This window comes from Equus quagga, chromosome 14 (assembly GCF_021613505.1).
Source record: "Equus quagga isolate Etosha38 chromosome 14, UCLA_HA_Equagga_1.0, whole genome shotgun sequence".
Classification (NCBI taxonomy): domain Eukaryota; kingdom Metazoa; phylum Chordata; class Mammalia; order Perissodactyla; family Equidae; genus Equus; species Equus quagga.
The window spans coordinates 94,261,325-94,289,196 of NC_060280.1; the positions used below are offsets into that span (position 1 = coordinate 94,261,325).

A 27,872-nucleotide genomic window follows, 5' to 3' on the forward strand; every position below is an offset into this window, starting at 1 on the left:
GTGCTGGCTGGTTGGGGCCACGTGCCTGTGGCCGCTGCCCGGGGAGGGCTCTCGGGGGCCCGCCGTGCCGTCCTGCTCGTAGTGCTGGTCTCAGCTTCGCCAGCCCCAGGGCATGACATGCGGGGCTGCCAGGACGCAGTTCTGTAAGCACTAAATTATGAACCCGAATAAATAGAACGTCGACCAGCTTCTGGGTAGTGAGTTGGGCCAGTGGTGGGTGGCTGGGTGCCCAGGGCCCTGCACAGCCCGGGCGAGCCCTCCACTTCGCTGCTTTCCTGAGGGGAACCCACGACCTTGTCCCCACCGCCCAGCTGAGGGTGGGCGTCCCGGGGCCTCCAGGCTCAGCAGAGCGGGTTCCCCTCGGTTGTCCGTGTCCTCAGCCCTGGAGCCTGTGACAGAAGGGACTTTGCATGTGATGCAGGACCTTGAGACGGGGAGGCCGTCCCGGGTGGCTGTCCCGGAGGGCCATGCCATCACGGGTCGTCACACGTGGAAGGAGGAGGAAGTGATGGAAGACGCTGCACTGCAGGTTTCAAAGGAGGCAGGGGCCTCGAGCCAAGGAGAGCGGGCGCCTCCGAAAGCTGGCCAAGGGGTGGAGACGGACTTCCCGCCGGAGGTTCCAGAAGGCCCCAGCCCTGCCCACACCTGGAGTTTAACCCAGTGGGGCCCATATCAGACTTCTTTCTCATCTCCAGGACTGAAAGAACACGCTCATGTGAAGTCACCGAGTCTGCAGTGACTTGTTCTAGCGGCCACAGGAAGCCCACAAACGGGGAGCCAAGGCCTGGAGCGCCACAGGCACTCGCCCAGACTGTCCCCTCCTCCTCCCCCCGCTGGCCCCCGGCTCTGGGCCCTTCTCCACCCTTTGCTGCACGGAGACCTGAGGTGGCTGGTCCTGTGGCCACCGCCAGCTGGGTGATGGACAGACTCGATGCTGCAAGGCCCCAAATGTGACTCCAAAACCAACAGTCTTGCCAACCCCCCGCCGGTGAGCAGCCTCCACACGTGGCTGTGCTTCACAGCTGGGTTCTCCTACGGGAGCAGGACCTGGGCCTGGCGCTCAGCGCCCACATCGCCCCCCTGTCCCCACCTGCAGGTTGTCAGGTGGCCACCTGCAGCGGGTTAAGGGGCCTTGCCTGGTTCGGCGGTCGCGGCCCCAGGTGTGGTCCACGGGCCTGCCCTTAGACACAGCTGTAGCCACCGCCAGCGGCATGCCTGGTGGGGCAGGGCCCGGGCCGGGCCCTCAGCCTGCAGGGGGCCTTTGTCAGCCCCGCCCAGATGGGGCCTGGGGGCTGGGGGCCCCTGAAGGACACAGGCCTGGCGGGGTCTGGCTCACCGCTGAGGTGCTCTGTGTGCTGACGCGTCAGCTGGCTCATCTCCCGGGGGCAGCGGGGATGAAACGAGGACCGGGGTCCAGGTGGGATGGCGTCTGAACTCTCCCCGAGTCTCGGCTCCCCTGGGTGTTAGCACGCACTCAGACGCCTCGGGGGGCTCCCAGCCCCAGTGCAGGGCTGCTCCGGCGTCCTTGGCGGGTTCCGCTCCTCCTCAGGTGTGGGCTGGGCCAGTTGGCTCTGGAAGCCAGGACTCAGGTCCTCGCCTCCCCGAGGGGCAGGGGGCGCTGCCCAGCGTCACCACCCGAATCTTGAACCGGGTGGGCGGGAGGCCAAGGACTCCACAGCAAAGAGAGGGGAGAGCACCACAGTGTAACCCTTCATACGGACGCCAGGGCGCCCCAGGGGGCGGGGGAGCGGACCCCGGACAGCGACAGCGCAGCACCGAGTGCGGCTGGAGCGCACTCGCAGAAACGACGCGTGTGAAGGACGACAGACACGCGGATCGGGGGAGACAGCAGGTTTATACACATCCATGTCCGGCCCGGCGCCACACCGCAGCACACGGGACAATTCATCCACAAGCATCTCGTCCGGCGTCCGCTCGGGTCCGCAGGCCAGGCTGGCCGTCCCCGAGCAGGTCCCCGCGGGGCAATAATGCTTTATTAGAGGGCGGGTTGATATGTAGCTCTGGGGGATTTTTACAGAGATCGAGAACTAATCAAGCATCCTATATAAAACTTTCCAAACCTCCGCGGAGGTCTGTGACGCGGGACAAAGTGCTCTTTACACAGGAACCAGGGCTTTCAAGTATCGGAGGGGCGTCGGAGGAACCCTAACCAGCCTGCGCACGGCCAGGCGGCTGCTCAGGAGGGGCTGAGCGCGCTGGCGGGCACAGGGCTCGGGCTGCCGTCCAGCCCCACGGGGCCCCCGGCTCCCGAAGTGGTTCCGCACGGGGCCTGGACCTCTGCAAGGCAAGGGGGGCCACTTAGCTGGCTGCAGCCCCGGCCCAGGCGGGCGCGCTCCCCACCCCCGGCCGCCCTCAGAGCCTGATGCGGAGCGAGCGTCAAGCCCCGGCTTCCCTCACCTCCCTTGGTCCCTGCTTGACACACATGCCTTGCACAGGGCCTCACCGCCTGAGCCCGTCCTTCTGACCCCTGGAATCCCCTGGGCGCTCCTTTCTCCTCCTTCAGGCCCCTGCCCCGCAGTGAGGGCTTCCCCGAGCCCCCTCCCGCCCCGGGTCAGCGCCCCTGGGGTGCAGCTTTTGTAGGAAGCTTCTGGAACAGTGCCAGGACGTGGTCAGCCCCCCACGGCCAGTCTCTTGTAACTGTTACTGCGAGGGCTACCGCAGGTCTGGTGCTGACATCCACACGGCAGAACCTTCAGCCCGCCCGCCGCCAGCCCTCACCGTGGCTGCCCCGGGGCGAGCATGCGTGCCGCCACAGAGGGCGCCGGCCACACCCGGGAACCTGGAGGGGCAGCCCTGATGCTCGCTCACGTGTGGGCTGTGTCCTTCTCGAACCTGTGTGCTTTCAGTGACACTTCTCAGTGAGACTGACCCTTGAGCCCCCAGGGAGGGAGGGGCCCCACAGCAAACAAGAGAAATTGGGGCACCGAGGCCCAGGGGCTGGCCAGGGCACATGCCGTCGAGGACTGCCGGGCCTCAGGCTGCCCCTCACCAGTGCCTGAGTCCCCCCAACCTGGGACCTCCCTCTCTGACACGGCCCGTCCACCCTCCACCTCGGCGGCCGCCACCAGTGCCTGTTCTCTGGTTTCCTAAACGTAGCCTTCAGACCGAGCCAGGCCGTCCAGGGCCCGGACTGCGCCCTGCCGCCCCCGAGGCCAGGCTGCCCAGCGCCCTTCTGGGCTTCCGCCTCGACCCCCGTTCTTTACAGAGCAGGCGAGCGGGGGAGGGGGGTGCTCGTCCCTTCTGCCAGTGGAACGAAAAGGCGGGGGCTGGGGCCCTTCTCACCCCCAATGGCCGAGATGTCCATCATCACACAGTCGCCGTCCTCTTCCTCCTCCTCCTCCGTGTCCGCCTGGAAGCCGTCCAGGTCCCCAGCTCCGACCTGAACAGACAAGGGAGCATGGCCGGCGTGAGCAGCAGCGGATGGGGACACGGGACAGTGTGACCCCGCTGCCACCACTCCTCCTGCTGACCGCCTCTACCTGTTGCTTTTCGTTTTTTTAAAGATTGGTCCTGAACTAACATCTTTTTGTTCTTTCTCCCCAGAAGCCCCAGTACACAGTTGTATATTCTAGTCGTAGTCCTCCTAGCTGTGGCATGTGGCACGCCGCCTCAGCGTGGCCTGATGAGCGGTGCCATGTCCACACCCAGGATCCAAACCGGCCGAGCCCTGGGCCGCCGAAGCGGAGCTTAGCCACTCGGCCCTGGGGCAGCCCCTCTACCTGTTCGCACAACAAATCTGAGGCCTTTGACAGCCTGTGACCAAAGGAAAGCTTGGGGCTTCTCTCCAGTGAACGAATTAAATTTTGATCTCTGAAACCTGCCTCCACGGTTACTCACCTTATTCCAAAAATAGTTGGTGCACTGTTCGTGCACTAGAAAGATTCCGGGTTCGCTCTGGGTGTGAAGGGGAACTGACAGAGCACGCCCTGCCCCTGCTCACTGTTCGACAGCAGTGGCTGAGGACGGGGCCCAGCGGCTCAGACCCTCTGCCCGCGGGGGTGTCGCCGCGGCCGCAGAGGCCAGGCTGGTGGGGCTGGAAGGTCCAGACCGAGGACAGCTTCCAGCGAGCTTCCCGGGCCGTCTTCATTGGTCTCCCCGGAGGGGAAGACGGAAGGCGGGAGGTAGGACTGGCTGTACCCATCGCCACCCCCGTGAGCGCACAGGCGCCCTGTCCGCGGCCACAGAGGCAGCGGAGGCGGCGGAGCCAGCTCGTTTCCACAGGGAGGCCATTTCCCCAAAGGCTTCCGGAATTCCTCTGCCGCCTGCAAGAGGGCAGCAGCGTGACAAGGCGGCCGTGCACGCTGGCTCCTGGCCTGGCAGCCGGGTCCCCAGCACAGCCCAGCAGTTCCTGGTGCCCGGGCTCCACGCCCAGGCGCGCCACTACCACGGGGTGGAGGAGACGCGGAGGGCAACCCCCAACTGGCTGGCAGAACAGCCCAGCTCTGAGTCACCCTGATTCGGGGTGGTGTGGTCTGTTAAGCGGAAGGACCTTTAGAGCCCCTCCAAGTCCCGCGCCCCAAGACAGGAGAGGCAAGTGCAGACAAACGAGGTCCCCTCTGGAGCCGCCAGCGCTCAGGGGTCACCATCCACAGCCCTCCAGGCTCGCACAGGCCTCGATGCCTCCCAGGTGCAAGCTGAGCTGGCAGCGCATCCTAACGGGCAAGCTCAAGCTCGTCACCCTGCTGTCCCTCCGCAGGGGGTGGACGCAGAGCGGGAGGACACTCGGCAATGACGTGGGGGGGGGGCTGTCACATCGTGCTTCTGTGACCCTTGTCTCCATCACAGGATACCCTGGACTGAGTGCAAATGGAGCCCCTCCCCGCTTTAAAATTACCCCGAGGCCCACAGTTGAGTTGCCCTGGGCCACACAGATACGTGGTGGCAGAAGTGGCACCTGAACTCAGCCTGTTCGTCCCATGAGCTCCTGACACCTTGTAAACCCACGAGTATTATGACTGGTTCGAACTTGAAAAGACTGTAAACTTCTCACAAAGTAAGGCAGCCCAACCCAATTGAAGACACGGGTCCACCCGTGGCGTTGGCCACAAGCATCCCGGGGCCGGGGGCTCAGCCTGCGGCCTTGCCAAGACGCAGGGAAGCACGCCACTGCTCCCGGCCTCTGGCCTCCCTTCCAGAAAGCCGTCCCAGGTCCCCCACTCCGTGCAGGTGCTGTGCAGCAGCAGGCCTGCTCGATGCACACCCCAAAGCGACTCTCCCACCCCCCTCCCAAAACAGAACCGCAATTTTGTGGGGCAGGGGTGCTGGCCAAGGACTCATTTCCGCAGCCTCTCTTGCAGCTTTGCGCCCAAGCATTCCAGCCGGAAAGAAACAGACGGGGTCTGCTGGGCAGGGCTTCCCTTTCCAGCCAAATGGGCAGCTTCAGCTGCTGGTCCTGCTGGCTGGAGGGGCAGCAGCCGTTTTGCGACCATGAAGACAAAGGCCACACACTAAGGAAGGAGGGAGTGGGAGATGGGAGGAGCCTGGCCCCTGGACGACGGTGTCATTACAGGGGCTCAGGACTACTTATTGCTGGAGACAAAGCCTGTGGTTTACCCTGTGACTGGGGCTGTGACCTGTGGCCCAACACAATCCTAGGGCACCAAGTGCGGTCAAGCAGGTGCCCCCACGAGCCCTCGCAGGAGCAGCAGCAAGGCCGAAGCCCACTGAGCTGCCCCAGAACCAGGTGCTCAGGCTTCCCTTCCTGTGACGTGGCCCAGGCTGTGTCCCGGCCCCTCACCTGGGATCCTGAGAGGGACTTTTAAAATGCAGACGAGGTCCAGCACGCCCACAACCTGGACGGTCTGTCCCGCCCCCGGGGTGATGCTTCTGCCCAGAGCAGTTTTAGACTTGCAGATACAGTGGCTAAGTCGTGAGCTGGGCCCAGGGTGCAGCTCGCTCATAGGGTGGCCATCGCTGAGTCCCCCACACACTGAGCCTCTATAAGGCGCCCGCCTGTGGACGGGGAGCAGAGGCCACTCGGGCTGTCCATGCGTGTGTCATGGGGAAGCCTGTTCACTGAGCCCCGGGCACACACCTTCTCCCGGGAGCCCTCGCTTTCCTGGTGGCTCGGAAGATGAGGAAGCATCTTACCACCACGGAAGCATAGGGAGCCCCGTGAAGCACCCAGCACAGGGCCTCGCATGTGAGGACACCTGCACTGGGCTAGAACCCGTGGACGGACACGGCTGTGAACACGAACGAAGACGGCCACCCTGAGGGCAAGAGCACTGCAGAGCTCAGGGACACAGCTGCGCCCCTCCCACGAGACTGTGCAGGACCCCACATTCACCCCAACGAAAGCCTCCCGGGCTCAGAGGGTGAGAGGGGCCCCGGGGGGCTGAGGGGGGAGAGGCCGCGAACGCTGCCTGGACAAGGAAACAAATCGGGGTGTCTTCCGGCCTGAGCCATTTTCCAACTGGGCCTCACACTGGTCTCCACCGGAGCAGCCTGACCCGGGGCGCCCCACCCCATTCGGTAACGCTGTCGGCCACGAAAGGGCTCTGCTGCTTGAGCACACACAGCTAGCGGAGCCCCTCATGCTCGCCGAGGCCCAGGGAGGGGGTGTCGGTGGGTTTGGGGCCCTGACTCCCAACCCCATGGGCTCCCCTCCGTGCCAGGTTGTCACCCCAGGCCAGGCGGAGCTGGCCACACAGCCTGGCGCAGACACAGGCTCTGCAAGGGACTGGGGACAGTCGATGTGACAACCCTGGGCCACTCTGCTGTCTCCTCTGCCGTGGCAGTGTGAGAAGGAAGCCTGCAACGCAGCCAAGGCCTCATCCGCCTGAGGGAGGCAGGGAGACCAGGCACCCCTCCAGGAGCAACTGAGGGCCCCCACCCTGACGGCCACTTCGTTTCTCAGCTGCACAGGACGGATGTCAGAAGCGGTGGGCAGGGGCTGGGGGCTGGGGGCCGAACGCCTGCTCTCCCTCCCTCTCTGTCACCATCTCCATCCCCCTAGCCACAGCGCCCTCCTGAAGACGCCACCGGACGTGAGCGGGAGGCCCAGCTTCAGCTCATCCTCCTCGCAAACCGAGTCTCTCAAAGTCTGTAGCTCCGTGGGGGGCCCGCTCAAAGCGGGGCCGCGTGCTCACCCAGCCCGCACGTTTGCAGTAAGAGGCGGCGCAGGAACAGCAGCCCCCCGACGTTCACACTCCAGCACGGTGAACTGCACGGCTCACGCACTGGCAGACGCCCCTGCGGCTGGGCCGCCCCGAGCACGACACCGCGCTGGGGCCCACGGAGCACAGTGGCCCCAGGAGCCTGCTCACCCGTGCACACGCCCTCAGTTCCCGCCCGCTCCCCTCCGCTCCGGTTGGTTTGCAATCACGCAGCACTCGGCCTGAAGCACTCCTGCCCGTGTCTCCCATTAGGTAGAGTTCTGCTCGTGACCGCGTCACAAGGCCTAGCAGGGTCCCTGGGGTAGAATACGTGCTTAATGGCTGTGTTGAATGAATGCAGAAACAAACAAATAAATAAGAAGTAAAAACTCAGTGCCTGGAACGTCATTCGGTGCTAAAAAGAAACGAGCCGCCAGGAGGCCATGGAAAGACATGGGGAACCTTAAATGCATGTTGCTCCGTGAAAGAAGCCGATCTGTGTGATTCCCACCACAGGACGTTCTGGAAAAGGCGAAGCTATGGAGACAGTAAATAGATGGTGGCTGCCAGGGGTGACGGGGAAGGCGGGCGGAGGGCGGAGCCCAGAGCACGTTGAGGGCAGTGGAACTAGCCTGTGACATTGACGGCCGATGTCGCTCTACCTCTGTCCGAACCCACAGAAGGTACCACACCGAGAGGGACCCCTACCCAGCCTTGAGGGGAGCGCGACGGGTCCGTGTAGGTTCCTTGGCTGTGCCAGATGCGCCCTCTGCTGGGGATGCTGGGAGTAGGGAGGCTGTGTGTGTTGGGACGACGGGGCACCTGGGAAATCTCCGCATCGCCCCCTCAACTTTGGACCAGTTTCTGGCCCCGGTTCCGCTGTGAATCTAACACTGCTCTAGAGCACGCGCTCCGTGGAGCACCGGGAGGCCGCCGCGGGTGCTCCCGGCCGCGCCGCTCACCTGCCCGTCGTGCCTGCGCTTCTTCATGAACTGGGTGATGCACATGCTGCCCGCCGACTTCCGCTTCAGCGACACGGACGTCCCCTGCACGGGCCCCGTGGGCAGGACGCTGCCACTGTCCTCCCTGGTGGCCGAGGGCACCATGGTGACGTAACTCCACTGGCACGGGACGGGCAGGTGCTCCTGGTCAAAGCTCTTGAGGACCTGCGGGTGGACGTACCAGCACATCCTGAAATCAGGCCTCTTCTCGTACACCGAGTTCTCAGAAATAAGCCGCTTGAGCCTGGCCTTGGAGGGGACGGTGGCATCCTCGCCGGCGGTGGGGGTCTGCGGGCGGGAGGAGCCGGGGCTCGGGGGGCTGGCGGAGCTGCTCTCGGGGCTGCCAGCGTCCTTGCTGAGCAGCCCGCGGCGGCAACACTCCTGGAACTCTCGGATGATCACTTTGCTCCCGTTCACGTTCCCATGCAGCAACGGCAGCAGCTGCGCCAAGACTGGGGAGAAGGGGACAGGGCGTGTGTGAGACACGGAGCAAACATGGCACATGGTCTCCCAGTCTGTCTCCAAGGTTGACAGACACAGCTGGCTTTGGGGTGACCTTTTTTTTTCTTGCTGAGGAAGACTGGCCCTGAGCTCACATCCGTGCCCATCTTCCTCTATTTTACATGTGGGACGCTGCCACAGCATGGCTTGACAAGCGGTGTGCAGGTCCACACCCAGGATCCAAACTGGGGAACCCGGGCCACTGAAGAGGAGCACATGAACTTAACCACTATGCCACCAGGCTGGCCCCTGGGGTGGCCTTTACAGGGCAGATTTAAGACACAAGAACCAGCTCCAGAAGATTCTGAGAAGCCCAAGCCTCACATGGCGGGATTCGTGTGGATTAACTGCCGCGCCTCACTCTATGGGCCTACTTTTCCTGAGTAACGGGCATGGTGCTCGCGCGGAGTCACGGGTCCTCCCGGGCTTGGAGAGCAGGGCGGCACAGCAGTCACGGAGTGTGACTCGGGTCCCCGCAGGGAGACAGGTAGAGTGAAGCAGCTGCCTCGCACGGCTCTCGTGAGCATCAGAGAGCGAACAGATGTGCTTGGCAAGAGTTGGCTTTTGCTCTTTGTCGAAAGAACTAAATTTTCGAGCCGGTCGCCTACCCTGCTCCCCGGGCCCCGGCGCCCCTCCAGCCCTGCCCGTCCGCACTCACTCTGCTGGTCTCTCTTCTCCCTCCTGGAGGCCTTGGGCGCCTGCTCCTCCTCGGAGGGCGCGGCCTCCAGCAGGCACGCCGTGAACTGCCGCAGCAGCTTCAGGTCGGCGCCGCCGTCCTGCTCGCTGGCCCAGACGCAGCCGACCTTCACGGGCTGGAGCACGCGGAAGCGCTTCCCCTTGGCCAGGAACTCGTCCCACTCCTTGGCCTTCAGCTTCTGCCGGACCTTGTGGTTCTCAGGGTCGGCACACTCCTTGCAGGACAGGGAGCAGACGCTTACTCGGGGTCCCCGCTCCCCTCTGCCCGGGTGCCCCGGTCCCCACCCCAGGACGGTGAGGAAGGGACCGAACTATTCCAGTGGGGCCAGTGTGGAAACCACGCCTGCAGGGTCCCCGCCACGTCCAGGCCATCCCGCCTCTCGTCACGGGCTGTCAAGTCACCAGCCCCCAATTGCACGCCCAGTTTCGCACGGGGCCGGGCCGCCTCCACCCTGAACCCGATCCCGCTCAGTGACAGGGCTGCTGCGGTGCGACGAGACATGCCTGCCCCGTTGGTGGGAAACGTGCAAGGCACCCACGCCCCGCAGCTCTGGCTGAGACACGCCCATTCCCCGGGCGTGGCGTGTTTTTCTCTGTTCCTCTGCCACCCAAACACTGCAACCCGACAGGCCTCCGGGACCCCAGAAACGGCTCATCCCAAAGTTCCCCCATCTGGAAGAATTTAGAAAGCTGGCGGCAGGGGGTTAACTCAGAGGGGCGTAGGGGAACCTGCCGGAGAGGTGGTAAAGTTCTAGACTGCATTTTGAGTGGCAGTTTTGCAAATGTAGTCAATTGCCCAAAGTCATCACACTCGGTAATTAAGATCTGTGTGTTTCGTTGTATGTTAATTATACTTGAGCTAAAAGATGCGAAAAGAAAGTTCGTGTCCTGACCCACAAACCACAGCCACCCTCTGAGCAGGGTTTCTTCTCCCCCTCTCCCCTCACTTGGAATTTTCTCGTACCCCCTTCCCGCACAGGCAAAATTCCAGCCCAGGTTCAAGCAGCCCCACCAATGACGATGACTGCATGAGGAGCAAGGCACGTGTGGCATTGGCTGCGGGCAGAGGACCCACCATCACTGTCCCAGGTCAGCAGCCACCGCGTCCAGCCCCCAACTGAGCTCTTTTCTGACCCGGTCACCCCCTCGCCCACCCCTCACCTCGGTTACTCCTTCGTCCTCGGACAGGTACCCATGGGGCACAAAAAAACCATCGTCTTCATCTTCATCCTCTCCCACTTCATCATCATCATCCTCAGAAAGGGGAAAAGAAGGATGTTCATAATATGTGGAAACAATATACGCTTCATTTAAAATTTTCATCTGTGGTCATCTAAGGGAGAAAAAGCCATCTACAGCTTTGAGTGTGGTTCCTGTGGACACCGTGAGGACCAGGAGAATCCCCATTCGTTAACCCCACTAGATTACAGTTGGGGGTGGAGGGCAGACAGAAAACGAGGAAGTGAAGCCGCCCAGGTGGAAGGCAAGAGGGAGCGGTGGGGACTGAGGAGAACCAGGCGTGGGCGCCCCATCTAAAAGGATCACCCACCACTGCCAGTGACACCAGATGAGGTTCTCCAAGAGAAACAGGAAACCCAGATGGTAAACGTGGGCTGCAGCGTCCGGACAGCACCGCAGGTCAGACCCAGGCTGCCCGTGCTGAGCCCCGCCCAGGGCACGCTGGGGCCTTTGGCCGACACCGGAGTGGTCCCCGCCCGTACTCACCCCTTCACTGTGGGAGAGGGATTCGCCCGGCTCCTCCTCCTCCCACTCGTCATCGCTGTCCACCTCGTAGTCCAGGAGCTTCTGGGGAAATACACGCGCGGGGCGTCATGGTCGCTTCCCAGCGTTGGCAAGAAAAGGCGGGGCAGAGGAGCTGGAATACTTACGGAGTCCGAGACCAGCGTAAAAGAAGGCAAACGAGAAGGGAACCCGGAAGGGCAGGCGCCGGGCCCATCGGCGCGTCTGCCCACACGCTCACCCTGTCCTGGGCCCAGGGGTCCCTTGGATGGATGACCGCCGTCTTCTTGTTCCACGTCCCCCAGTACGCTGGCCGGTGGTTCTCGGAGAACTGCAGGAGCTTCATCCTGCCGAACTGCTTCCTGTCAGGCACGCCGTCCACTTTGCCGCTCTCCACGATCACCACGTCACTGAGAGGGGAGGATGCACAGTCCGAACGTGCCCGCGACGCGCTCCCCCACGCCCAGCCTTCCCGAGGACCCGGCCACAGCGTGTGACAAAGACGGGCGACATTCAGCAGCACCTGCTCCGGAAGAAGCTAAGGAGCCTTTACTCCCGGGATGGAGCGAGGAGGAGGGAGACAGGTGCCCCAGGGCATGAGGGGAGCGAGCACAGCAGCAAGAACCGGGAGATGCCCTTCCAGGAGGGGCCAGCAGGAAGATCCCCGCAGGGAGAGAGCAGGAGGCCGCCGGCCGGGCTGCCCTCCAGAGCAGCGCCCTTCGGCAAGGCCGCGCCGAGACACTCCGGAGGCCCCGGGAAGCCAGCAGAGAGTTCCAGTGGAGCACTGGAGTCCGGGCCCAGGGAAGGAGGCGCTGGCCCAAGGCCCCAAGGAGCGAGCCCCCAGGGCTCGAGCTGCCCTGGCCTCCCCCACGGCACTCACCTGTTAACGATGCCCGTGCTGCGGGTGGAAACCACAGTGGGCCCCGACCTGAGGGGCCGCCGGCCTTTCAGATCTTTCAGGAAGGAGAACTCGCTGCTCTGCCGCTGGAGGAGCTGGTCCAGCTGCTCACAGAGGTCTTGGTCAAAGGCGGTCCGACACCGAGGGGCGAGGACCATGTGCTCTTTAATTTCAAAAGGGGCAAACTTGCCGCAGGAGCCGGCCAGGGTCTGGAACGGAGAGGAGAGAGATGGCACGCCAGCCAGCAGGGCGGGGAGGCTGAGGGACGTGGCAGCCGCTTTCAGATTCGTCCGGGTTGGTGCGTCAGAGGAGACACACAAACAGCTGTATGATGCCATTTACCCAGGTTTCAGGAAAAGGCAAAGCTAGGGGGCCAGAGATGACAACAGCAGCTGCCAGAGGCTGGGCGTGGAAGGAGGGGACAACTACAAGAGAGCCCACTGGGATGATGAAAAGACTCTAGATCTGATCACAATGGCGGTCGTGGGGCCCTGTGTATTGTCAAAACTCACTGAATGGTATTCCTGAAAATAGTGAATTTTACTGTAAAATTATACCTCCATAAACCTGGCTTTTTTTTTTTCCTAGATAAAAAGACGATAAGGCCTGAGATCCAGGGAAGGAAACAGAGACCCAGGAGAGTGACCTGCTTACCCGGAGCCACCCCATGACAATGCAACATTACGACACGGCCGACTCCAACACCGACGCCAGACAGGAACCCGGAACATCACTGTCTATTTCCTAAGAACCACCCACTGCAAATTCTGGTTTACAGAATGGATGGGATTTCTCTTCCTGGAGCTCCTCCACCAGCTTTAACGTCTGTGTCTAGGGGTCCGAAACCTGGAGCACGTGAGCGCGACATGGGAGGCAGGGGGAGAAGCCACATCTATGAAATCTGCATGTGAAAGCCAACGTCACTGGCCTCATCACTGGCTGTACGAGGTCGTCCGCGGAACTGCTGGAAATCCCGATGCCCAGACCAGGCCTGTGGGATTTCTGGGGATAAGATCGAGGCTCCAGTGTTCTTTAAAGCTCCCGGGTGATTCCAACATGGAGCCAAGGCCAAGAAGCAGCAGAGTTCTCCTGCCTAAGAAAGGGGTGCTGGGGACATTGGGATCCACAGGAGGAAAAAGTGAGGGCATGCCCCATACCATGAGCCCAAAGCGTCCCAGCAAAGGAACACAACATGAAAAATAAGACTTAAGCTAAAAAACACCTCGCAAAAACCGGAAAAAAATCAGAATGTATCTACAACCATAGGATATGCAAGGCTTTCCAACCAAAAGCCAATTGCCGTGAAAGAATAAAAAGGTTGACGTTAAAACAAAAAATTTCTGGGCAACAAAAGACCCCATAAACAAAGTTAAAAGGTGGGGAACAGGCTGAGAAGAAATATTTGTAGTGTCTATCACCAAGAATGCAAGTCCAGGCGACATAAAGAAGTCCTAGAGATCTGGGGGGAGGGGAGAGCCAATCCTGTGGAAAACTGGGTGAAAAACAGGAATTGGCAAGTCACGGAAGGAGAAAGAAGATGGCAAACACACTTGGAAAGCTGGTGAACTGTACCAGAGGCCAAGGACAGACGCTCAGTAGGACAAGGACATCACTTTTTTTACCCATCAGGTTGGCAAATCGGAAAGAGAACTCGTCACACGCAGAGCTGGCAGCTGGCGGGAGAGCACATCTGCACGAGTGGCGGGGACGGTGCCCCCGAGTTTCCCCTGGGAGGGCCCCGGGACAGTAACCGCTACGATTTTGAGGATGTGTGTGTCCTTGACCAGCAGCAAGACCCCTGGCAGGTGGCCCCCTGGAGGAAGGGCGTGCGCCCTGCTGAGGGGGTCAACAGGGAATGGATGTATGAAGTGACACCATCCCCGTCACAAAATGTCCCGCAGCAATGGAAAACAATGAGGGAGATCGAAGTGGGCCGACATGGCAAGAATCCAAGATACAGCAAGTACACCGAGCAGTAACGTCGATCCAGAACACTCCTGATTCATATGTGTACCAATACATAAATATACACGGGGCTGTAAGCACACAGAGAAAGATCTGGAAGGACACCCTGCGTCGGAGGAGACAGGTGACCTCTGGAGCCGGGAGGGAGGGGAAGGAGGTGTGGGGTCTCGAGGAGCAGAGGCTGGTTCAGCGGGTGACGGAGGCCGGCGGGGAAGGGAATTCTGCAGAGCGCCACCCCATGGCTTTCTGACTCAGGGAGGCTGCCACCCGGAGCGGAGGCTCCCCGGGGGGAAGGCCCCAGTCTCCGTCCCTCCCTTTCCCACACACCTCCTAACACAAAACTGCTCGTGAGGCCACCTCTCAACACCTGGCAGTTTTAGCAAATGTGCCACTTTCCGCTTCTTCAGGGACAGCGACAATGACAAAATATGGAGCCTCCGGAAACAGAAGCTGCTGTGCAGGCGGAGGCCCCTTGACGAACGGGCAGCCAGCTGGTTGGAAGCCAGCCCTCTGCTCCTCAGAAGGAAGGGCCAACCAGCAGCAGAAGTGAAGCCAGGGGAAGCCAGCCGCTCACCTTGGGGGCCTGTGGAGTCTTTGGTTTCTGGAAGAACCTCGTGATTTCGGCCTTCTCTGCTTTAATGCGCTGCAAGTGAAGAGAAGATGAGGAGGACGCAGGAATGGAGAGAGACCACGTGGGTTTAAAGCGTGCAAAGGCCCCCAAGTGAAGCCCAAAAATTTTTCAGGGGAAAGCATTATTTTGATCTTAGCTCTCAAAACCCATCGACCTGCAACCGGGCACCAGCCAATTGCAAAGTGCCAGATGCTCTTGTGGGCAGAAGGACCGAAAGGCACGTGACAGGCCAGCACAAGAACAAGGACAAGAACCTATTTACACACGCACGCCAGTCCCTGTGGGGCCACACGGCTTCCCACGACCTGGGGAACACCGGGCAGCAATTAAGCAAAAATCCCCTTTCCGCCGTCTCTAGGGCCGCTGTCGAACAGGCCGGAACGTGGAGGCTCGGGGACAGCGCTCTACCTTCTCTTCTTCTCTCAACCGTTTCTCCTCTTCCTTTTTCCTCTTCTCCTCCAGCTTCGCCCTGCGAGACACACAACTCCATGTTAGCCGACCAGCCCTCGATGCACAAGGACCAAGCCTGCGTTCCTGGTGAGACCCGCACGCTGGGGGCTGAAGAAGTGTCCCCGGAGACACACGGGCCGGGAGGGTGGGGGTGGGGAGTGGGGAGCACAACAGAACAGAGGCTTCCTCTCCTCCCTTCCAGCAGGGGCTCAGTGTACGCCCCTCGCGGAGGACACAGGAGGCGTGGAAGGGGAGCCGGCTGCCCCACGCAGGGGACGCAGGAGGAGGGTGGGGCACTCACTCCAGCGCCTCCTGCCGCTCCTTGCGCCGCTCCTCCTTGAGCCGCTGCTTCTCCGCCTTCTGCTTCTCGTCCTTCTCCCTCCTCTCGCGCCGCTCCTTCTCCTTCAGCTCCCTCTCCTCCTCTCTCCTCTTCCTGGCTTCTTCCTTGGCCCGCTTGGCCTCCTCTCTCAGCTTCTCCTTCTCCTCTCTCTCGGCCCGCAGCTTCAGCTGCTTGCCCAGCCGCTCCTGATCCTGCACAGAGACAGCGCACAGCTGCGGCCGCGGAGCTGCGGGGAGGGCGGCCTGCGCGCCCATCCGCATCCTCCCAGCCATCACACTGCCTTCTGTCGTGTGCAAAGGACAATCAGCTCCTTCTCTGGGCCTCGTGGGCAATTCAAAATAAGGTTCATTTAAAATACCGCCTTTCGACGTGGGGTGAAGTTTATTTTTTACTGAATAAAAAACGATTACATAAGTCCCTCTAGGCTGCCTAGGCAGGGGGCCCGCGGTGGCGTCTGAGCTGCATTTATCTACTCAAAAAGCCGTGGCAAAATAAAGACAGAAGCCCCTGCAGGTTTTCCCTCGCTACCTTTAGACCAGAGGCACTTCTCTTCCGGCCCCCCAGGACCATACCCGATGACAGGCTTTACTTTATTTCTTTTGAAATAGAAGCCTGGGATGAGGCAAGGACAGGGACCCTGATGAGCGAGGCTTAAAGCAGGAGGGGACAGATGAGAACACATAAGAAAGAGCAAAAAGAAAAACATCTTTAAGCCATTTCTCAGGATGGGAAAAGAAGGTGCGACAGTCAGAAAGGACACAGAGGCTCTATTCCGATGGGAGCATCTTGTCGTTACCACGGGAAGAAACAGCTAGCTCCTTTTCTAGTCTTTGAGGAGGGAACATCCCTTTATTACATCGGTTCCTCATTCCAGAGCAGTGGCACGCGGCCTGGGACCCTGAGTCATTCTGTCACGGTGAGTTCATGTTAAACAGTTCACCTGCCCAACGGAAGGGCTGGCCAGCTTCTGACACGGCTCAGGGTCATTGTCAAGGGCTGTTCCCACCAAGGATGGGCTTCCCACCTGTCAAGAGCCCGACAGCTCAGCTTTCTGAGGGCGTGTGACTGTGCCCCCGTCCCCAGAGAATATTCCCCCCTCGCCCTCAGGAACCCTTGGTCGATGGCACAAAAGCCCCGGTGGCATGCCCTCAGACAGGTCTAACATTCGCGTCTGGCCAAGTGTCCTCCGCACCCGCCTCTGACACCAGGACACTTACAGAGGTGCCTGGTCTGGGCGAGCGCCGAGCCCAGCAGTGAAACGTGGGGTGGGAGGGGAGTCTCTCTGCCCGTGGGGGCTGGGAACCATGGGAAACCACACCTCTTCCTTCTCAGTCCCCTCCCCACCCTCACCGGCCTGTGCCCAGCTCTGAAGTTCCAACGAAGAAAGAGAGAAACTCTAGAAAACAGAGTCAAAGGCTTAGCAGAGAAGCACTGAGCAATCAGCCATGGGGTGTGAGGGCCGCCAGCAGGTTACAGCGCGGGGGAGGGGCTTCCACCCCCGCCAGGAGACCGGGACCAGGGCGAGGGCAATTTTAAGCCACAACGGGTGGCCAACTATTAAGATAATAATAATAACAATGGCTTAGAAAGGCTGCGTGCCAAACCTTAGGACTGAGCAAAGCTAAAGCGATGCAATCCGCAAAGCCCAGTTATGTAAAACGAAGCCAACGGTGGTGAGAACCAGAGGGGAGAGGTGTGCCCCGGCCAGAGCGCATGCGAGGGGCTCTGCTCACTATTCAGTGCACAGGGCACAGTGGGTGAGTGTCTGTTTCAGGGGAAATCTCTTACTCTTTGCAGTCTCATCCTGTTCTTCTCGGCAGAAACTTTGACCAATTTCTTAGTTATCTGAAATGAAAGACGTCATCTTTAAACATGCGCGGTTTTTAACCACTTTAACCCGTTTACTGTCCCGCACAGTCCAGGGGGAAAGGGAGGAGGGAACAGGGACCCACACTTCAAAAACCGTTTTGCACAATGAGAATGGAAAGCTGTCCAGGACACCAGTTTCCACCCACAGAACCAAAATGTCGCAGTCCCACAACCCCAGTGAACAAGGGCAGGCGAGCATCTGGGGATAGCGGGCAGACGGGGGAGGCAGACGACACTGCGTGGTGGGATCGGTGGCCAACTAGAGAGGACCCGCCCTGCCAAAGGGGACGGAACTCTTGCAGGCATGCAGCCCAGCATGGCCGATTTTCCCAAGAACCCGCTAGAGGGATTTTTACATGAATTTTGTAGGTAACGTTTAAAAGGCAACACCATGTGGATCAAATAAGACACGTCTACAGACTGGATTCCGGGGGCCACAATTTGCACTCTCTGCCTGGCACAGCTCTGCTTTCCACGACGCGGAGGTCAACCAGACTAGCGGAGCGGTCTGGTCCACAGCCCTAGATTCTAGAGCACAGCACGCTCCAGCGCCCTGCTTCACACGGAGCGTGGGCTCGCAGGGCCCAGACACATGGCTGGACTCGCTCCCACACTGGCTGATGGTCCCAGGCAGGACTACGAGCCAGGAGCGCAGACGGCAGGCCTGAGCTCTCTCCGGAGCAGGGAGTCCTCATAGCCCACCACCAGAAGACTGGAGAACCACGGAGAGAGTTCGGGCCCGAAGAAAGAAGCGCCAGGAGAGGCAGCCAAAGCTGAGACTGAAGTCGAGCTGAAGACGCGAAGGCCCATTGCTCTTGGAACGGTCTGCTGTCTCGACAAAACTGTAGCAGCTATTTCTCCACCCGGGGAAACCTCGGCCCTAAGACTTCTCACGAATAAAAGCGACAGATGAAAGAACTCAGGACAGCAATCCTGCTTGGCACGCCTTTCTGGACTAAGCCTTCCTGTAGGAAAGGAGAGGGCCGAGCACAGGCATAAGAAGCCACGTGCTGGGAGGAGCTCGAAGGCCCCCGAGAGCACGCTGGGGCTCCCCGTCTCCACGGAGCAGCGCCAACAGCGCTGCCAGCTCCGAGGGCAGTCTCCCCAAGCGCGTAAGCAAGAGCACGTGGCTCTCCAGGGTCCGCTCCCCCTGCCACGTCAGCGGCTCCACCCCCACAGGAGAGGATCTCACAGAATTCATAAGGCGCCTCACTGTCACTGTCCTTTGTGTTCAAAGATCCTAGTGCTGAACGTGACCCCAGACTGCGGCAAACGCATTTACTTAGTCTCTCCTGCACTTGTGGAAACTCAGCTGCAGAATCAGTGCCTTTTACAACGCCTGCCCTTTGCTGCGAGTCCAGGAATAAAGGGGGTGACACGACTACCAGGAGCCAGCTTAATGGCATCCAACGACAAGAGCAATCGTGACAATTTCAAACCAGTTTCTCGATTCCTTCACTGGAGATTCAGGTGGACCTTACTGGTCTCCAATAATTGTAACTCTTGACATTTGGCCCAAGTTCTTATGGAACTCTCTCGCAAAATACAGGCCATACCTGCTACCTATCTGGAACTCAGCTGCCGAAAAGCAGACCCGGGATCCCAGAAGGCAGCGGAAGCGCGCCACCAACCGCCCCGCCGTCAAGGCGGATGGAAGGACGCCCGGCACTGAAACTCCCGCACGCTGTTCGGGAATCCCGGAGCCCGCTTATCTGATTTCCTCCACAAGGCACGTGATTTGCAAGCCCGGCGCAGAGAAGCAGCAGTGAAAGGTGAGGAGACGAGGCTATGCGCAGGCCGGCAGCAGCCCAAGACCCGACAGCAGAGGGGAGAAGGCAGAGGGAAGAGACAGAAATCCAGCGGCCGGGCCACACTGCAGCGCCAGCGGGCACAGCTCAACGCGCCTTCCCATGGGCCCGCGAGTCTGCGAGACCACGGCCTGGACACGGCAGGGGGACGCTCGTTACAACTATCGTGGGTCAAGGCCGAGAATCAGAGACAACAGAAACACTGCACAGACCCACAGCACAGGCGTGTACACAGAAGTTAAAGACACCCACCTTCCCACGCCAAAGTACGAAATATCTGACACCCGGCCAAGGAAAAGAAACATATTCACAGCGTATGGCTGTACAGAAAACGAGACGGTGTTCCTAAGGGCTCTCTCACATCCATGCCACACGGGGAAATCTAAGATGACAGTAATGACAATCTGGGGGAGAGAAAAGAGCCAAAGGGGGCTGCAATGTTGCAATGCTTTTTTTTTTTTTAAAACACGGAGCATTTAAGATTTGTATAAATTAGATTGTACGGGAAAAAGTTCCAGCGACCTGGGCTCGTTTGTACAGAGGCAGGACAAAGATGCCAGGGACACAGCTGTATGAACGTTATCATCTACTGGGGCCAGCCCAGTGGCGCAGCAGTTAAGTTTGTGCGGTCTGCTTTGAGGCCCGGGGTATGCCAGTTTGCATCCCGTGTGGACCTACACATTGCTCACTGAGCCATGCTGAGGCGGTGTCCCACATACCAAATAGAGGAAGCTGGGCACCCATGTTAGCTCAGGGACAATCTTCCTCAGCAAAAAGAGGAGCATTGGCAGTGGATGTTAGCTCAGGGCCAATCTTCCTCAAAAAAAAAAAAAAAAGTATCATCTATGGAATGATAATTTGGAATCATCGATAAAGCAGGGGAAATGACTCATCTAAGTGCAAACAAACGGGAGAAACGGTTCCAGCCCAAATGGGAGAAAGCTCTAATGCTGAATAGCAACTCCTTGGCCAGTGAAAAGACCCTGGATCATCTAAAAGAGGTGTTCCTAAATTATCCCTGGGAACACTTGAAAACAAACAAACAGGGGCCAGCCCGGGGGCGCAGTGGTTAAACTCACGCTCTCCGCTTTGGCGGCCCGGGGTTGGCAGGTTTGGATCCTAGGCGTGGACCTAGCACCGCTTGTCAAGCCCCGCTCAGCGGCATCCCACATGGAACAGAGGAAGATTGGCTCTGAGCTAACATCCATATCAATCTTCCTCACCAAAAAACAAAAAACAACAGAAACAAAGCTCTCTCAGGGGACTACATCGGACTCCCTGGGACGGGACAGCAAGAGCTGCGCTTTAACAAGCTCCCTGGAAGGAAAACCCCCCCCCCCCAAAAAAAACAAACACACAAAACAGAGGCCGAGTGAGCGCCTAGGGGTTCCAAACGCAGCGAGTGCATGGTACCAACAGAACCCAACAGAAACCGCACATTACATGGTAACATGAAACCACCTGTAAGCTTGCGACGAGCTCCTGCCTAGACTCTGGAGAGGAAGAGGTGGAGAGGGAAAATGGAGACACAAAGGCACCGCCCCCAGGCACAGGGTCAGGAGAAACTGGGCCCACGGCAGGGAGAGGCACTAGGTACCAACCGTGAAACTAACAGGCCAAGAACAAGCCAGGGAGTCCAGGCTCCCGAGGGGCGAGGACATAAACTAGAAGGCCGTGCGCGTGTGGCCGGAGGTGGCCTGTGTCCAGCCAGGCCCTCGGAGGATCATTTCACCCAGGCCTGTGGGGTCGCCCGACTGCAGGCGGCTCTCGTTCCCCGCGGTGGGTGACGGGGGCAAATTTCTGCCGCACGCTCTGGGCTGGTCTGAAGCCCTCGCCCCTTGCAACATGAATTCTTTGCAAAGCTGTGTGACAACACTGCCTTCGAGAGCATTTCAAAACTCGGAGCCCGTGTTCAGAGTAAGACCTGGCTTCTCAGATGCAGCATTTGGTTCCCGTGCTCGGCGGTTTTCCGGCCCCCCGGGCCAGTGGACAGAAGTACAACTTCTCATGACAACGCCCAACTATGGGGCTCCCCACTTCTCAGGCGGGCCGACGGGCATAAAATCACTAACTTAAAAAAGGTAACTCTACTCTTGATTGGCACTTTGTGAACCTAAAGAGAAAGCCATTTTTTCTGTTGTCTAATCTCGGGAGGTAAAAGACATGGAATCATCTAGAAAAGTAACTGGTTGCTTAGTGATGGAATTTCAGAAAGCGATCAAGGTTGGTGGTTTATGGTCAAATTAAGCAGGTACAGCAGACTGGAGGAGCCACCCCAGGATCCAAACTAAAGAACACCATTAAATATGCGGTGGGATTCTTGACTGATGTCTCTCAGTGGTACCCACAAGGGCTTAAGGATGGGTGAGAACAGAGACGTTCGTCACTGCTGATCGGAAACCAGCAACAGAAACACACATTTCCAAAGTCAACCTTCTGGGGTCCCTAAAAATGGTGCCAGCTTTCTCCTTTTGTTCTTGTCGCTCTGGGTGAGCTTTTTAAGATGGGTGGCCACGCTGACCAGAGCTGACGCTACAGAATTTCCCATTTTATTCTTCCTGTTGTCTCGGGGTCTCTCCGCCGACGCTTACTGCCTTTGTACCACCAACACCCCTAGTCTGTGTTGGAACAGGCAGAAGGCAGGCAGGGGCCTGAAGCTACAGCCCGACACGAGGGGTTACGGCTGCCTGCTCACACTCGTCGTTCACTCAAACGCCTCAGGCTCCCAGAATGGCGTCCAGACGCTGGTGAGTGCCCGGGCCCCTGGCACGTCGCAGTGACACCCACTGAACACCCCCCGGTGGTGTTTGATTTGGGAGAGAATCCTGCATCGGAAGTCACAAGACCTCGTTTGTGGCCCCACCCCGTCGGCCACCAGCCCTGTGGGTGACACGGGTCCCCGGGTGAAGAGTGAGGGGACGGAACTAGAAGGGCTCTGAATTGGACATACTCACTCTGTGGATCGGCGTGGAGGCGGGGAAGGGGCTGGCACGGCCGCGCTGCTTTTCGGGAGCGGACTGCCCCTCGGGGGAGCTGGTGGCAGAGCAAGAGCTCAGAGAGGAATGGCTGAGGACAGAGTCTTCTTCGGGGCTGGACTCCAGCACCTCGCCCTCGGAGGGCGCGGCCTGGCTGGGGGGTGTGCGAGGAGGAGACTGGGCACCAGGCGCTTTCGCAGCCAGGATATCCTGCAAGACCACCACGGGCACCTTCCCTCTGAACAGGATGCCCCCGGCTTCGCTCCAACCGTCCTGGTCCTTCTTGGGGCACGTTCTCGGGCCACCTGGCAGCTTGGGGCAGCTTTGGGGTGAGCCTTTCTGCGCGTCCACCCTGCTCTCTGCGCCCCCTGAGCCAGCATGCTCCTCCTCTGTTTCGCACGGAGTGTCTGCCAGAGTCTCGGGAAACGCCAGCTCATCCTTCGGACGGGCCTTGGCCAGCCCCCTCGCCTGTCCGGCTTCTTCTCTGACCGCATCGACAGGCGCCCCAGAGGGAGAGGCGGCAGCACTTAGTTCACTGTGGGCCACAGTACTGTCTGTTTGGTCATTCGAGTCCTCCGTCAAATCAATGATGACCGTGGTCTGCTCAATACTGGCTTTGTCTCTACTTAAAAAGTAATCTAAGGGACCCTTCCCATTGACAAGTTTTGGCCTAAAATCTGCATCAGCACCCATGTGACAGTCACTCTCCAAGATGTCCAAAGAGGTTTCTAACTCGGGGACACGACCTGGCGCAGGCGCAGTCCGACAGCTTCTCGCGTCATCTGAGCCCTCATCGGTTTTCTCCTTTGGGACAAGATTCAGGCGCTTGAATGGCAGGCGAGCTGAAAGGAAGAGAGAAGGAGGCCGTCTCTTTAGTGAAAGTGTGACGAGCGACAATCGATGCTTTAATACTCCATACACTTGAAAATGATCGACCCTGAGGGCTTGGAGGGGGCGATTTTAAGGCCTAAAGACGGGTTATCTTTTCAATCTGTACCTTTTCAACATGCTAATTAAAAACAAACTGACAAGCTTTCATAGCAGGGAGATATTTCATAGCCAGAATTCTGAAAAAGACGTTTTCTGATCTGTTCAGGATCCAGTTCAAATTCCCTATTTATTTACAATGGGTGGAAATCCTGTTTGAAGATACTGCAACAGGTTCTCAAGAGCAAGAGACACAGGCCCACTTGTGGAAAGATCCTCTCTCTGCTCCCAGCATCCCAGGCTGTTAGCTTTTCTTGTCAATCAAACAAGCGTCCCCCCCTTGCTGGCTGGGCTGCCGCCGGCTAGGAGACACATGGTAAGCCCTCAGGAGAGTGAGCCAAGTCAGATGGGGAACTTGCTAAGGAGCCCATTTTTACTTAAAAGCCAAAACATCGGGTGAACTTTTCACGATGTAATAGACCAAACAAATAAACCCGGCCTGAATCAGTTTATAAACCAATCATGCCCTTGGTTCTACAGTTTGCCCGAACCCTTTAACCTCAGAAGATTCCTGTCCTTGACATGTTTCCCACCAACACCAAGCCTGCTATGAGTTGTCACAGGAGAAGGCAAACTGCTACAGGGGACAGAGGACCAAGTTTTACAAACCGGAAGCCACTATCTTTTATACAATCCAGCCACTAACCTGGCCTAAGGGTAAATGCAGTCCCCGTTTTACACAAAAAGATTGGGGGCCACTTATCTTCCTGTACAACAGTGGCTCAACCCGGTGCCCGTCAGGGGACATCCAGCAACGTCTGGAGACATTACTGTCATAACTTGGGAGGGGAGGCTGGGGGTGCTGTTAAACTCTCTGCAACATACAGGACAGCGCCCCCGGATGAAAAATTACTGAGTGTCAGCAGTGCTGACGTAGAGAAACTCTATCCAAAGGCAGCCCCTCTGGATTTGCTCCTGGGAACAGGAGTGTAATGAAACGGGCTTCCCAGCTTCCGACTGGGAGGGGCAACTGTCTCGCTCCCCTCCAGCCTCCGGACGCTTCTGCTGAGGACCCCGACAGATGGCCTCTGCTCAAGGGGAATTAAAAATATAATTGAGGGGCTGGCCCAGTGGCACAGTGGTTAAGTGCGCACGTTCTGCTTCGGCAGCCCAGGGTTCGCTGGTTCGGATCCCGGGTGTGGACATGGCACCGCTTGGCAAGTCATGCTGTGGCAGGCGTCCCACATATAAAGTAGAGGAAGATGGGCATGGATGTGAGCTCAGGGCCAGTCTTCCTCAGCAAAAAGAGGAGGATTGGCGGCAGGTGTTAGCTCAGAGCTAATCTTCCTCAAAAAAGAAAATATATATATATATAATTGAGGGCACAATGAAGGATATAACTTAGGAACCAATATTGAACCCATTCCCAGAAAGTTACCTTGTATTAACTTCTTCACTGGAAAAGCTGGTCTGTCTTTGGAATCCATGGCTGTGAACAGGAGTCGAGGATAAGTTACTCAATATTGGCAATAACGAAGCGGCAAATACATACGCAGCCCCGATCCTGTACAAAGTGGTTGTCCAGCCGGGGGGGATTCTTTCACCTGCCCCCCCCCCCCCCCCGCCTCCCCGAGGCACATTTGGCAATGTCTAGGGACTTTCTGGGTTGTGACGACTGGGGGGAGGGTGCTGCTGGCATCTAGTGGGTAGAGGACAGGGTTACTGCTACACATCCTGCGAGGCACAGGACGGCCCCCACGACAGAGAAGCCTCTGGCCCCAAACGTTAAGAGGTTGAGAAATTCTGCCCTGGACACTGTCACTTCTTCTCATCTTATTTTCCTCGAGGACTGATCACTCTGAGACTCATGCTGTTTATTACGTCTCCTCTCCAACAGAACGCCAGCTCTGTGACAGCAGGGAGACTGGCTCCACGCTGTCCCGGAGCACCTCGCCCGGGGCTGGCACATCGCGGGAAGTGAGTGACCACAAGAACGGGAGCAATGAAAAGAGGAATGAGCAAAGCTAGAGGCGAGAGAAAGCCGCGTCTTACCGACTTCACCATGACCACGACCCCAACGCTTCCTCCTCCAATGCAACCCCTCCCGCCACCAAATCCATACAATTCCAATAGGGTTTATTTTCTTTTAAAATAGAGTTTATGAAGGTAGCATTTTGAGCTTGCCAGGCTGGAGCTGAAGTGCTGTCGTCAAGAAATGAGAACGGGGGGCCGGCCCGGTGGTGCAGCGGTTAAGTGCGCACGTTCCGCTTCTCGGCGGCCCGGGCTTTGCCGGTTCGGATCCCGGGTGCGGACATGGCACCGCTTGGCAAGCCATGCTGTGGTAGGCGTCCCACATATAAAGTAGAGGAAGATGGGCACAGATGTGAGCTCAGGGCCAGTCTTCCTCAGCAAAAGGAGGAGGATTGGCAGTAGTTAGTTAGCTCAGGGCTAATCTTCCTCAAAAAAAAAAAAAAAAAAAAAGGAAATGAGAAGGGAGAATGTTTTTCCTGCACGAGGAAATCTCAAGAAAAGCATCTAATAACATCAAAGCCGATGCAGAAATGACCATAAATAGAACCGAGCCTTTGGATAAATATTTTTAAACGGCTAGAATAAATTTAGAAGCTCACACCTGCTACTTCTGGCTTGAAGAAAATCTAGTTTAGTTATTTTGGGCAATCTGCGTATTTTTTTAAAAAGATACACACAAGTATTTTTTAAAAGCAGATCGAGGCTTTCTAAAAAACTGGGGGCTGGCCCAGTGGCGTAGTGGTTAAGTTTTCATGCTCTGCTTCGGCAGCAGCTGGGGGTTCACAGGTTCGGATCCTGGGCACGGACCTAAACACTACTCATCAAGCCACGATGTGGCAGCATCCCACACACAAAATAGAGAAAGACCGACACAGATGTTAGGTCAGTGCCAATCTTCCTCAAGCAAAAAGAGGAAGATTGGCAACACATGTTAGCTCAGGGCCAATCTTCCTCGCCAAATAAAACAAAACAAAACAAAACAAAAACCCACGCCAGGGGCTGGCCCCGTGACTGAGTGGTTAAGTTCGTGCGCTCTGCTGCAGGCGGCCCAGTGTTTCATTGGTTCGAATCCTGGGTGCTCATCAAACCACACTGAGGCAGCATCCCACATGCCACAACTAGAAGGACCCACAATGGAGAATATACAACTATGTACCGGGGGGCTTTGGGGAGAAAAAGGAAAAAATAAAATCTTAAAAAAAAAAAAAAACCACCCCAAAATTCAATTGTGCATAAATGAAACTGCCCTCCCCCGCTTCCCAGCTTGGAATATAAGAAAGGTACCCAGAAGACTCGCATTTCCTTTCTACCCATTTCAAAAGAATATAGGTCTCAAGTTTTCAGTTATCAAAAACATGGATTTCCTGCCCCACCTTAACTGAAGGATACATAATCTTTAGCCACTTAAATTTATTTTTAGGACAACCACAAGGATCCATTGGCATGGCCCTGAGTCACCAGCTTTGATGCAAGTGGGACAGAAGTGACCTAGGCCGGGAAGCAACCTCAGGTGGACATAAAAAGGGGCTCCATGCAGGGATCCCGACGGTTGGAAGGCGCACACACAACGAACACGCATCGTGTATAAACTCGCCATGCTCTGAGTGCTGAGATACACCCCTCCCCGTGTTATTTGGCATGAAAACATTCGTTCCTTTTATGACAGCACCGTCGCAGCAAGAGGTGCTTTTTAAACATCTTTATTGGGCCAAAGGACTGTCCCTGACCATCAGTCCCAACTTCATTTATATGAGTTTTATGCCTCTGTGAAATCCCAAAGTCTGGAAACAATTAGAGCAGCGGCTCTCAACTGGGGGGCGGGGGGGGGGGGGGCGGGCCCCCAGGGGTCCCTTGGCAATGCCTGGATATTGGGGCTGTCACAACTGGGGAAGAGGGGGTCCTATGGGGCTCCAAGGGGTGGAGGCCAGGGCACAGGGCACAGGACGGCCCCAAATGCCAATAGTGCTAAGGTTGAGAAACCCTGTACTAGACTAACGGATGTCCCGGCCAACCCTTATTCATTCAACCAACACTTATTTCTCGGCCACCTACTATGTGCCAAGCACCGTGCATGGGCGGGGAGAAAATGGGAGTCGGGCAGGGGAGGGGGGCAATCGGGTCTTCCTTGATTTGCCTCCCACGTTTCGGGGACCGGCGGGGTGCTAGCAAGCCCCCCCCCCAAAGCCACAGGGAGAGGACAGGTCACCCTGCATACCCGGCAGGACCAAGACCCCGGGAGACCCGGCTCCCTGACCATCCCCCCGTCCGGCCTCTTCCTTGGGCCTGCCCGGACCCGCAGATGCAGCCGCTCGAGTTCCCAAGCCCGTGTGACCCCGGGCCTCAGTTTCCCCACTCGGCCAGAGGGCCGCTGCAGGGTCCAACTCGCTCAGGAGCCCCAAACGCACCCAGTAACCTGCCGAGCCGGCCCCTTCGCCTCCACGGGCCTCAGTTTCCCCTCCCGGCCGCTCCGACCCGTCACGGCACAGGGCCCTGGAAGGACGAACTGACGCAAAAGCGCCGGAAAGAAATGGTCGCGGCCGCAACAATAACGTCAAGGAGCGCGCCCTCCGCGCCGCAAGGCCCTTCCTCGGGATTGGACGGCCCCACAGACCGAACGCCCGGCGCCGAGGAGCGGGCCCGGGGCCCGGAGGCCCGTCCGCCCCCGACCTCCGCCTCGGCCCGCACAGGCCGCGCGCCCCATTCCCCCGGCCGCGGGCCCGAACCGACCTGCCGCCGCTGCCCTGGCGCCCGGCGCCGCGCACTCCGGCTCCTCCAGCATCGCTCCGGCGGCGGCTCGAGCTCCCCTCAGGCGGCGGAGGCGCGGGCTCCGCTCCGGCGGCCGCTGCTGCTCGCCCTCCCGCCCGCGCCGCTGCTGCCGCGGCCGCCGCGCTCGTATTTGGCGGGAACCGCGGCGACCCCCGC

At 58.6% G+C, this 27,872-nt stretch overlaps 1 protein-coding gene across 1 annotated transcript; it reads right to left on the reverse strand.

Annotated features, from left to right (window-relative positions):
• Positions 1-340: 340 nt before the first annotated feature.
• On the reverse strand, positions 341-27,812 carry CHAF1A (chromatin assembly factor 1 subunit A). Its single transcript, XM_046686177.1, has 15 exons — positions 27,678-27,812; positions 24,358-24,408; positions 21,972-22,834; positions 17,129-17,185; positions 15,302-15,531; positions 14,959-15,019; positions 14,494-14,562; positions 11,937-12,163; positions 11,298-11,466; positions 11,042-11,122; positions 10,478-10,570; positions 9,279-9,531; positions 8,081-8,571; positions 3,304-3,400; positions 341-2,298 (listed from the first exon to the last, which is right to left on the reverse strand). The coding sequence occupies exons 1-15, from the start codon at positions 27,727-27,729 to the stop codon at positions 2,198-2,200; spliced, it is 2,895 nt and encodes a 964-aa protein (XP_046542133.1). The 5' UTR covers positions 27,730-27,812; the 3' UTR covers positions 341-2,197.
• Positions 27,813-27,872: the final 60 nt, after the last annotated feature.